We start from the raw sequence: 12,774 nt of genomic DNA on the forward strand, positions 1-12,774 counted from the left end.
CGCCCACCTCATCAATATTCATGAGCACAGCGCCCCTGCGTGCCCTTACGCGATGACGCAACGCGACAACTGCGGGTCCCGATTGCTGCAGCCGCTTGTCAGTGTGACGAAGATTGGCACTCAGGTAAGCTGTCACTCAAAATCCCTCTTTTTCCGTTCCCTATCAATCAAACAATCTGGGCCGCACGCGAAAATGCCCCGGGGCGAGGAGCGCGGACCTACCCGGGCAGCGGAGGGGCTTTAGGGGGAGGAAGCAGAAGCGCCAGGGCTACGGGAGGAATATAAAAAATCTGTAATACAAGGCAGGGAGGCAGTGAGGGAGGGGGGGTAAAAAATATGTCGGCGTTTTGGGGGCAGAGGATTGTGGAAAAGCAAAGGGCGAGAGCGAGAAGCGAGGCCCGGCCGACAGTGAGCGCGGAGGGGAGGGGAGGCAGAGGGCAGCTGTCCCCGCTTGATTGATTGACTGATGTGGGAAGGATTTGCGGAGCGAACGGGGCTAGCGTGGTGTGCACACCGCTTATTTTAACACAATCACACCCGAAAGGCTCGCACACGGATGACACAGATGCATATTCATTGAAAATGTCGGTCGGTAGCCGTTAGAGCGACCGACGGTTCCCCTCGTATCCATCCGCAGCGGGGCTGTTTTTGTACCTGCTAGCTCGGTTCGTTAGCCTGTTTTTGGCAGCGGTTCCTTTTGCTAAATATGGCGCTTTGCATTTTGGCTGCATACACAAACACCAGAAACACTTTTAACTGTTAGCCGCCGTGCTAGCGTTAGCTCCAGGTTAGCTCGGCCGGACCGTTCTGAGGGGACCGGGCTAACGACGGCAGCTAGCTGGGTAAAAACTGTGTGAAAACGCGCCCGGGCTACTTTGTCGTTTAAAAACCCGCAGGTCGGAGCAGATAGACGGCTAACGTCCCCCCCAGAGGTCCGTAAAGTAAACCCCGCCGTGTCCGAGCGGCTAACGGGCTAAAGCTAAGCTGCTGGTGGGTGTGTAAACAGGAGCTCCGTGTCGACACTTCACCGCTTTATATCCCTTTGTTTTATCAGTCTGCTGCACATTTTATGGACTGTCAGGCTCCAAACAGCTGAAAATAAACGGTTAAATCCATCCCCTGTTCGGTCCAACATCCTGTGTCTGTGTCTATAAAACGGCACAAACAGACTCATGCATTCAGTTTGATTCATTTATTGTGCTCCGTGGCCGTGAAAGGCCCACATTTATCTAAAATATGAGTTATTATCAGATAAACACTTCTATGTTTATCAGTTCATATCCGTTTCCGTTACCTGGATGTGGAACTCTGCCAAAACTATACTGACACCACAGGTCTGATCCTTATTATTAATAAAAAAAAATCACAGCGACATCATGTTAAATCATTAATTGTAGTAGCTGATGTCTGAGGAAAAATATATGATTAACACTTATTTCACAAAAAAAGTCAGACAAATCTCATTTTATTCATTGTAAAGTCCTGTTGCAGTTTCACTGGAATGGAAAACCACAAAATAAATATACCGCAATAAATCTGTTGTTTAAACAGTGAATACAACTGATCTGATTTCTGTATCAGTCACATCAGATGGTCATGATTAAAACAACTATGATTCCATGCCAGCTCATAATGTCACCAAATGTCTTTTTTTATTGGTGTTTTTATTGAGACCCTTAGTTACCGCATACTCAGAGCAAAAGTACAAATCTATTAAATATATTCCAAAACTATTCCAATACATAAATCTATACGTAATGTGCACTGTTATAAACTAATACACCTCAGATACAAACTAGAACACCTCAGGTTCAATCTTAAAATCTTACATCTTATAACATAAATTACAGGATTCAGTGCCGTATTACAGGCAATGAGATCTTTAATGAATGAATGAATCAAATTAGTCTTGATTATTCCATAACTATAGTGTTTAAATATATTTTATAATCAGTCAATAGAATAAGCTTTTTGTCATTGTGCACAATGAAATTAAGTGTGCCACTCCAGTCAGTATATACAAAATTACAAAAACTAGTAAAGTAAGAAAAGTAAAATAAGAATAGAGCTAAATCGAATTTAAAAACAAAACAAAAACATAGACTTTGAATATGAGTAGACTCAATATTTACAATATTAACAGTAGGCTATGTGACAGTATGTCTGTCTATGAACTCAAGTCTATATATTAAATAGTGCATTTATATTTTGATAAATTTTGAATAAATAATTGCCTTAATTTTCAGTGAAGTGGATTAAAGGTGATCAGACTGTGGATCTACTCCAATGTGCAAAAAAAAAAAAAAAAAATGTAATTAAGTAATGAATATTTTTTTAATATATATAACTAATAAACTTAACTAGGGTGTCTGCATGTTCAGTTTTATAAATATTTGTCTGTAGAAGTGACTTAATCCTCTTCTATTTGATCTTGAACTGTGACAAACTCAATCTAATTTAACTGTAATCCTGCAGGTGAAACGTAGAGTTATTCTAATAATCACATTCACACATAAAACCTGCCTCAGCTCTGGATCAAATGGTAGATTTATTTTTACCTGCAGGTTGTGAACACTGACATTATTGGTAAAATGGTAAGAACTGGCAAATAAAACACCACATCACCTGTTAAAGCTATATATACTCATATAAATATAATAATATAATATAAACTCACCTATGTACCTGAAGGAGTGAGTGGTGAAAATAATGACAGTAAAGATGCACCGATGGTGAAATTCTGAACCAATGTTAACCTGTAAAATGACACTAGCATCAGTTGTTTAACTTGTTTTCATTGTTATTTATCCAGTGAAACAAAGAAATGTTCATGATATGTATAAAACTGAGACTAACTGAAGAGTATTTGTGTCTATTTGTATTTATTTATATATGCATTTATATTAATGAATATTACATATGTAAATATGCAAGATAATAGTTAAGGCTGTTTTCCATCTTCAGTCCCTTTGCCAGGCACACAACGCAACACATACAGTACAATATAAAAAAGAACAGTCAGATTTATTTATTTACTGTATGAAACTGTCTTAAATGTATCTCAGCAGATCCATTACATCCACTGATAAAATGACATCTCAGTCGACATCAGGTAAAGTCAATGTGCTGTTATTATGGTCACTGATCAGAATCAGAATACTTTATTAATTCCAGGAGGAAGTTATTGTGTCACAGTTGCTCCATTCAAGTAGAATTAAAAAGGAAAGAAATACAACGAAAAAACACAATTAGAACAGCAATTTCTGCAATATGTAGACAATATATTATCAATGTGATAATTAATGAAAAATTAATTAGTGTGTAAAACTATTGTTGTGTTATTAAAAGTTGTGTTTGTAATGTGGACTTAAACAGTTTGACGTCCACAGACATGTTTGACCTCCTTCATATGACGCTGGTACAGATTAAACATCAGCCTCTAGTGTTTCACTGCAGAGGGACCAGTAAAATGACTTGTGCTGTTTTATTCTGACTGGACTTGGCTGATTCTGGATCAGGGACATTGGTCTAATACAGGGGTGTCAAACGTATGGCCAGAAACTGGCCTTCTGGAGGGTCCAGTCTCACCAACAGTGAATTTGACACTAACAGTCAAAGATGTCACAGAGTCTAGAAAAGTTTTTTAGATCATAAAGTTAAATGCTATATTTTCAGTTCCAGATGAATGTTGTTAAATGTTTGTGTGTGTTTGTAGATCCACTGGGATCTGTACGTTGTAATGTACAGATCATTACCTTATAGGATAATTACCTAAGTCATATTTTTGGCCAAATTGTGATTATCTTTGTAACTTTACTCTCCTAACACTGCTGATTAATTTTACATCATTGGCTATAATCTGAAAAAAATGACTTAAGCAATCATGCAAGTGGGGTTAATGAACATACGTGTTAAACAGAGGTATAGTACTGTTAAAACTGCACTTCTCTCTAAGACATTTCAGGTTGTTCATGTTTGCTCAGGATTTTCACATTTTTAAAGGATCGTTTGTAAATGTAAACACTTTCATACTGTGATTTCATAGAGAGAAAAGTTTGAAGGTGTTATTAGTCATACGTTATTATTTTACTGTCCCACATGTTGGAGATCAAATTGGTCTGAATGTGGAACCTGAACTAAAATGAGTTTAACGTCCATGGCTTAACATCAGAACCAGTGTGTGACCCACTCTGGGGTCATGACCCACCAGATGGAAACCTTAAACAGGTGTGAGTTTTGCAGGTTTTCTGTGGTGTCACATGTTTGGATGTTTAGAGTCTCTGTGATGACTCCGCCCCCTGTGTTCTGATTGGTTCAAACTCATGTTAATTCTTCCAATAATCTGCTAAGGTTTGTGTTTTCAGGAAAAGCAACAACAGAGTGATGGATTTATTCTCTGTGTCCAAAAGATAAAAAATGGATTTAAACAAGTTGCTTTTACATCTTTTGTCTTTTGAGTTATATTCGCACAAATCTGTGTAGACAGAAAATTAAACATTAGAATAAACTGATTTAGGACACATTGAATGAAGACAAAGTTTATGTACAAGTAAAAACATCCAAGTACAACAGTATTAGAGTAAACCTTGTGTTTTCTTCTAATTTACTGCCCTCTGGTGAACACATACATGGAAAAAAACTGAAATCATCAATTAACATGAGTTTGAACCAATCAGAACATGGGGGCGGCGGAGTCATCACAGAGACACTAAACATCCAACCTTTTTATGCAGAAAACAAAAATACTGATATATGATGATTTTTGAGCATAGAGTGTAAAAATGATCAGTAGTGTGTAATAAACCTATTTAAAAATATGTCAAAACAGAAACATTCTGTAGAAATTCATGAAATAAACTGTAACACAGACATAATGATCAGCAAATCAACCAAGAAAAATCACAAACTGTACTAAAATGTTCCTTAGGGGTCATATATCAGTATTTATTTTAATTTTTTCCTTCATTAATCTCTTAAACCACTTCACTTCAGCTCAAAACTACCAAATGGTCAATAATTTTCAGGTTTTTAACCTTTTAAATGCCAGTTTGAATACATGTATCTTTGCTTGTTTGTTTTTTTAGTTTCTCCATAAATGACATATTTTTATGTAATAAATAGTGGATCATTTTTGGTAACTAAAGTCTTCCACATGTCAAAGATGAGCAATAACATGGATTTCATTCCATTAGTAGTTTTTATGTGAGATTAAATGTGGTTTCAATGGGGAATTTTTTCCACGAGGGTCATGCACTGAACAAAAACTACTAATGTAATGAAACCAGTGTCACTGACACATCCCTTCATCGTGAATTGCATGGAAGATATGCCATATTTTGTGTTGATTTTAATAAAACAAGTATCATTATGTATACAAACTGGCATTTAAAGGATTAAAATCATGGAATTTATTACCTCCGCCAAGGAGATTATGTTTTTACCAGCGTTGGTTTGTCTGTCTGTCTGTGTGCAAGATAACTCAAAAAGTTATGGACGGATTTGGATGAAAATTTCAGGAAATGTTGATACTGGCACAAGGAACAAATAATTAAAATTTGATGGTGATTGGGGGGGGGGCACAGGGGGGCCCACTGATCTGCCTTGGCAGAGGTTTGCGCTCTCCGAGTGCTTCTAGTTAAACATTTGGTAGTTCTGACGAGAGCTGAAGTGGTTTATGCAGAAAAAAAGTCCCCCCCAAAACTGATGTAATGTAATAGACCTGTAAGTAAAACTGGCAGAAAAAATACTCAGAAAAAGGTACTGATATATGATGATGTTTAGAGCAGAGGGTGTAAGAATTATCAGCAGTGTGTAATAGACCTGTAAGAGTAAATGCCATTAGAATGAAAATATGTTAAAACAGAAGATTCTTGCTCTAAATTTAAATTTAACAGAACAATTCTGTAGAAATTCATGAAATAAACTGTAACACATATAATTAATCAACCAAGAAAAATCACAAACTGTACTAAAATGTTCACTTTTTTCCTGTGTTGATCTCTTAAATCACTTTAGTTCTGCTCAAAACTACCAAATGTTCAGTAATATTCAGTATTTTAACCCTTTAAATGCAAGTTTGAATACGTGTCTTTATTTTAGTTTTAGAGTAAACCCCTGCTGAGGTTGGCTCTTTATGATGTTGACCCTATGTAGATGGTCACCTCCTCCTGTTTCCAGTGCCAGTGTTGTGTGTTCATAGCGCTGGTGTGTGTGTCTAACTGCTGTGTGTTGTGTGTTGTTGTAGGTCGGCCTCCGCCTGTCCCTGTCTCTATAATGCCCCTGTGTCTGCAGCATCTGCAGTGAACGTGATGGCAGCCCAGTCGGTCTCCATAGACAAGTACCCAAAGGCGGAGCAGCAGGTGGGTCCACCACCCAACAGAACCAATCAGAACCAGAACAACAGGCGCTTCTGAACCTCCATGTGTTCCTACGCCCACTCATCCACATGCATACCCGTCCTATTTTTAGTGGTGCTAAGTCGTTGTGGATCACTGCTTTATGCCTGTAACACTAGAACACAACAGTGGAAATGCTGTTACATCAGTGTCTGGGATCTGTCGGCGGACGGATCGGCACTGCACAAATACACTAGATCAGGGGTATCAAACATGCGGCCCGCGGACCAAAACTGGCCCACCAGAGAGTCCACTCTGGCCCGCAGGATAAATTTGAAAAGTGCAAAAATTACACTGAAGATATTAACAGTCAATGATGTCATACATTTATTTCCTTAAAGTTTGATGGGAGATTTTTCTTCCTAAGTGGGATGTGAAGAAAGTAGATGGTTAGTTGTGGTAGAAAATGTATTATTTACATTCAGAGCATGAAAAATATTCTAGAAAGTCAGAGGTAGAACATTTAAAATCATAGCCATGGATAAAAAAAACAAAACACACACACACACACACACACAAAACCTAAATCAGTGTTGAGAGAAATGAGGTCAAAACCATCTCTGAGGCATTTTGGAAACAAAGATAATAATTTAAACCAAACTAACCAATGCAATGACATTTATCCCAATATAAAACTATATTCTGACATTAGCCATTACTGTTTTGTATCCCAGACCCCTGTTAGAAAAGAAACACCTGAACTCAACGTGTCCACATATTGTACATCAGTATAAATCATGTCCCTGCGATTCTGTAGAAATCCTCTGTTCCATCCTGGGTTCGTTTGTTTGTGCTTATGTAAATTTCTTACAAAAACATCTTTATTCCGGTGCCAGATTTGGGGGAGTTGTGAGCCGAGAACAATCTATGACTAATGAGAAATGTTCCACCCCAAGCAAGTGATTATTTTTAGCCAGTTTGAGCTCAATCTCAGTCATTGTCGGTGTGAGTCACATGGTTGGGGATGGGGTTTATTCTGCCGCCGGGGGGGACCTGGGCCTGCTGGGAAACAGGCGTGATGTCACAGGAACCGAGAAGGAAAAGCTTTTATTTATCCATGTAGAGAACAGAGTGGAACATGATCAGTCAGGAGGGTTATGAAAGGTCCAAAGGTCACACAGCGATCTATAGCTGATGGACGATGGATGTTAAACTGGAAACACAGGAGTTTAATGTTCAATGAATGAGAGTCAGATGGTAATTTGAGTTGTTTTTATGGATATGATGGGGACAGTATCGACCCACTGAGTGTCTAATATCAGCTGATCCAAACTGTCATCACTGCGTCTGCCTTTAAACGCCCTGAAGGTTCTGTTTCTTCACTCACTGTGGTTCCATGGACAGCATATTCAACCTGATTAACCATCACAGCCATGAATGTATGTCCACACTGCAGCCGTTTCACTAATCCAGACCCAGGTCACTTTATATCTGGTCCTAAATCTGATTCATGTGTGACATATTTAATGAGACTTCAGTCTGAACAGTTGTGTCACATTTTAGACGAGTTTTATGTCATTGAAATACGACAGACGTCACAGTTCTGTTCTGGTGGAGACGGAACCAGATCCATATTCACTTCATAAACACGGTGTGACGCATGTGACATCACTTCAGGATGTAGACTGTTCACACATGAGTCCGATGACATCACACGAGTCTGATGACATCGCATTTATATGGGAACAAGCAGGGTGAACGTAGAGTTAATGATGCAGAATCTACAGACAGTGGTTCCACACTGGGTTGAGGGGTCAGTGGTTCTGGTTCTGGTCTGAACCCCGTGTCTGCCCTCCATCCTCTTGGGTTCATGGTCGTTTCTCCTCATGACTCCGTCCACCATGGGTTCAGTGTTCTGGTTTTCACCCTGTGGCTTCTCCTACTCATGACCTCCTCCTCCTCCTCTTCCTCCTCAGATGCCTGGTGTGGTGAAGGTCGACGTTGACCCGGAGCAGACGTTCATGGAGGCGTCGTTGGTGGAGGCTCGGAGCCCGGCGCCCACCGAACCTCAGACGCCCATGGACGCTGACAAGGCCTCCATCTACCGGTACAAACAAACAGACAATAAACAGACTGGTTAAAGGGTCAGTTGTTGTTAGCTGATGGTTTTACACAATTTAAAAAAAAAAAAAAAAAATTACAATGAAAATGTAGTATCAGATGAATGAACACGTCTAAAACTGTTTTACCCACATATCAGGTCACCATCAACTGTGTTTCAGTCATTTTTCATTTCATTATGACATTAAAAGCACTTGAACACAACACACATGTAATTTTGAATTCACTAGTGGAAAGGATCATGTTCCCGACAGCACCTGAAGGCAGCATTAGACCAGAGTGTTGGTCTCTGTTGTAGTGGGTCTGTGTCCTGGTTCTAACTTGGGTCCTGGTTCTTCTGGTTCTAACCCGGGTCCTGGTTCTTCTGGTTCTGGTCCACAGCCATCCTCTGTTCCCTCTCCTGGCACTCCTGTTTGAAAAGTGTGAACAGTCGACGCTGAGTTCCGACTGCATCACCTCTGCGAGCTTCGACGTCGACATCGAGAACTTTGTCCGTAACCAGGAGAAGGAGGGGAAACCGTTCTTCAGTGAAGACCCGGAGCTCGACAGCCTGGTGAGAATAGGGGGGGGTTGGTGACCTTTGACCTCTGCGGCCTCGGGGGTGGGGGTGGAACCAGTGGCTGTTTGACTAAAGACTGAACAACAATCAGACCTTAATGGGATCTTTCCCCTGGTTGCATGTTTTAACTTCTACATAAACTTTGTCTCCATCCAATTTGTCCTAAATCAGGTTAGTCTAATGTCATCCTCTGCATTTTTCAGTCAAAAACAGGAGTTTTCTTCATATCATTTAATTTTGTTTGCACAGATTTGTGACAAATATGACATAAAAGACAAAAGTTACTTGTTTAAATCCATTTTTCATGTGTTGGACATAGAGAATAAATCCATCGCTCCATCGTTGCTTTTCCTGAAAACACAAACCTGAACAGATTATTGGAAGAATTAACATGAGTTTGAACAAATCAGAACACAGGGGGCGGAGTCATCACAGAGACTTTAAATGTCCAAACATGTGACACCACAGAAAACCTGCAAAACTCACACCTGTTTAAGGTTTTCAGCTGGTGGGTCATGACCCCGAGTGGGTCACACACTGGTTCTGATGGGTCATGAAGGGAATGGTTTAATGGAGATGTTTATTACTTTATTTTTATTTGATTGGTTTATTTAACAGGGACATTGTACTTTAACTGACATTGCTGTAAATGCACTAGATGTTAAATATTCACCCTAAACGGTAGCACCAGGTTATAAACATGCAATTAATAAAAATATATAAATGTAAAATACCTCAACATAAACAAATGTTACAGTACAAACATTTACAATTAATTACACTTCAGACATAATAAGTTTAAAAAAAACAAAAAACAAAACAAAACTGTAAAAATATGTTTCGCACTGAAACATTAAAAAATACAACAGACAGAACTGAACATGTCTAATGTTGACATATGTTTTATTTGAACAGACGTGAAAGAGTCTGCTTTAGTTGAGCTGGTTGATATTTTTAGTGCAGTTCAATGATTTATATGAACTGATAAAAACTCAAACCCAGGATCAATAACATGTGTTCAAGTACAACATCGTTTATTTCTTTATTTTTGTGGAGGTTTGTCTGAACTAAATGTGGTCCAAGTGTGGTCCAACACATTGAACATTTCAGATCAGGAGCTGTCTCTTTGTTTTTTTAACGTTTTCTGATTCTGAAGGTTCTGGTACTAAAGGTTCTGTGTCCTGGTGGTTCTGGTCCAGATGGTGAAGGCCATCCAGGTCCTGCGGATCCACCTCCTGGAGCTGGAGAAGGTCAGTGACCTGTGTAAGGACTTCTGCAGCCGTTACATCGCCTGCCTCAAAACTAAGATGAACAGTGAGACTCTGCTGAGCGGAGACCCAGGTAGTCCCTACTCACCGGTCCAAGGCCCGGCCCAGAGCTTCTCCCCAACCAAGACCCAGGTATGACCCGGATCCACTCGGCCTTTAAGGAGTCACTGTAAACTGGAGGATTTTAGAGCCTCAGAGTCAGTAAAACACAAAACAAAACACAAAATAGAAAAGTCACTACATTAAAAAACAGTTGGTTCTGTCGTGGAAGTTAACTGTATAGAATAGAATACAATAGAATATTATAGAATAGAACAGAATAGAAAATCTTTATTGTAACTTCAATGAAATTAAAAGTGCCATCCATCACATATAAAACCTACCATAAAAATATGAATAAAAGCAGCTCAAATAAATAGGTTTCAGGTAAAATGAAGAGGTTAAAAAAACAACAAGCAGAAGCCCATCACTCACACACATGCATACATTCTGTTATTGCACTGATCCCTTTAAAACACTACACATCAGATGTGTTTTTCTGTATTAGAAGTACTGGCTGTTGGTAAACATAACGTGTGTACACTTGAAAACCCTCGGCCTGACTTATCAGTCGCACTACTGCAACCCAGATGTATCAGTGCACACCAAAGTTTTTACACAGACAGATGGATGGACAGACGACAAACTGATGACTGTACCCTTTGGCCAGTATAGCCGAGGGTAAAAACTGTTCTTAAATCTGGATAAATATAAAATATCTCTGAAACATTTGTTCATTTTGAGTTTTGGGTTACTGAATGGAAGTGTGTTAATTTTTTTTTATTAAATTCAGCATCATAAGAGTTCAAATCTATCAGAGACTAAGACTCTGTGTCAAAGGTCAAAGGACAGAAGGTCTTAAACAGTGATGGATGTTAACACTGTGTTCACATTGAACTCATTTCTTCTGATTTCCACTTTAACTCCTTTAGTAACAAGTCCATCTGTTGACACCAGACTCACATTTGTCTGTTTTACATGTGACTAAAACAAACACACATGTTTATTAAATATCACAGTAACTGCATCAACTACCTCTGGTATCACAGAGGTCCTTAAATCACCTAAAGCGCATAATACGCACAACGACGTAGTGATGTCAAATGTTTTTCATACATCATTTTTAACTTTTCTTAAAACATTTTTGTACTTCATCAACTTCAGCCATAAACAAAAATACCAAATACTAAATAACTGTCACATTTTTAACCCTTTAAATGATGTTTGTAATGTAAACAAACCATATTTTTTAATGTGTAAAAAAAAAAAAAAAAAAAGAATTTTTTTTTTTCTCCAATATTCTACATAAAATTTGGATTAGTTATATTTGATTTTTGATTAACACCAACATTGCTTAATATACATTATTATTTTTTGTGCTAGGTCAAATGTTAAATGCTAAAATGTTAGTGTGCATTTTGTACTCACTTGGTAGAAGGGTGTTAGTGTTGGAACTTAACATAGTTTATAATGTGTTGGTTTCAGTGGATGGGTCAGAATTAAAAAGTTCATATAAAAATGAACAACTTTTGAATTGTGACCTAAAACAAATTGTGAAAAATAATGACCTTTAATAACATGAAGTGTAAAGTGTGCATAATATGCTCACCTGGATACTGGGAGGTTAAACACTCTTAGATGAACCTATTAATGCATGTTAGTTCTGTACATAAACTGTACCTGGTCTGGATAAAAAATCCTTGATAGATTAAATAAATAAATAAATAAATGTTGTGTTGGGTCAGAGGCGGTTTAATAAACAGGTTCAAATGTTTCTGTTTCGGTTCCTTTTTGACCCGTTAACGTCAGTTCTTCTCAGACCAGTAGATAAACACAGATCAGAGGTTGTTAGTATGTTGTGTATTTCCCACCCGTGGATTGCCCCTTGACCCATGTTCTGGTGCTGTGTCAGACCCCCAGCTCCATCTCTGGGACCATCAGCCCCCAGGGTCAGATTGTGGTCCCGGCGTCGGCGCTGCAGCAGGGGAACGTCACGGTGACTGCTGTCAACCCCACCCAGGTGGTCGCAGGTATGTCACCCTGGCATACGACGCCATCCTCAGGTACCGACCCGCACAGACCGCCAGGGTGGGGGTTCAGGGGGTTCTGGGGGTTCTGGGGGTTCAACTTTGTCCTCTAACTGTGCATCTGTTTCAGGAGGAACCGTGTACCAGCCCGTCACTGTCGTCACTCCTCAGGGTCAGGTGGTCACACAGGCGCTGTCGCCGGGGACGATACGCGTCCAGAACAATCAGGTATGACAGACGGGTCAGTTAAAGACCTGATCCAGGTTCACTCTGAGCTGGATGGGGTTCACTGTGATCTGGACTGGGTTCACTCTGACTCTGTGCATTTTTAACATTATTCTGCCTCAGTTTGACATTTCCTCATTTACATTATAACTTACCCTAACCCTATCACAGTGGATCTACAAATAACAGACAGAATATTG

At 39.3% G+C, this 12,774-nt stretch overlaps 1 protein-coding gene across 3 annotated transcripts in view; it reads left to right on the forward strand.

Annotated features, from left to right (window-relative positions):
- pknox1.1 (pbx/knotted 1 homeobox 1.1) overlaps positions 1–12,774 on the forward strand; it is a 21,757-nt gene continuing 8,983 nt past the window's right edge. Inside the window, exons 1-7 of one of the 3 annotated variants that reach the window (XM_030125066.1) lie at positions 1–124; positions 6,245–6,359; positions 8,312–8,442; positions 8,838–9,009; positions 10,215–10,415; positions 12,235–12,385; positions 12,480–12,577. In XM_030125066.1, the coding sequence (XP_029980926.1) occupies positions 6,309–6,359; positions 8,312–8,442; positions 8,838–9,009; positions 10,215–10,415; positions 12,235–12,385; positions 12,480–12,577 (804 nt within the window). In that variant the 5' untranslated portion in view covers positions 1–124; positions 6,245–6,308. Of the gene's footprint in view, positions 125–411; positions 991–6,244; positions 6,360–8,311; positions 8,443–8,837; positions 9,010–10,214; positions 10,416–12,234; positions 12,386–12,479; positions 12,578–12,774 lie in introns of those variants that run through there. The other 2 variants (XM_030125068.1, XM_030125067.1) reach the window with 2 other exon arrangements.

This window comes from Sphaeramia orbicularis, chromosome 21 (genome assembly GCF_902148855.1).
Source record: "Sphaeramia orbicularis chromosome 21, fSphaOr1.1, whole genome shotgun sequence".
NCBI classification, from domain to species: Eukaryota; Metazoa; Chordata; class Actinopteri; order Kurtiformes; family Apogonidae; genus Sphaeramia; species Sphaeramia orbicularis.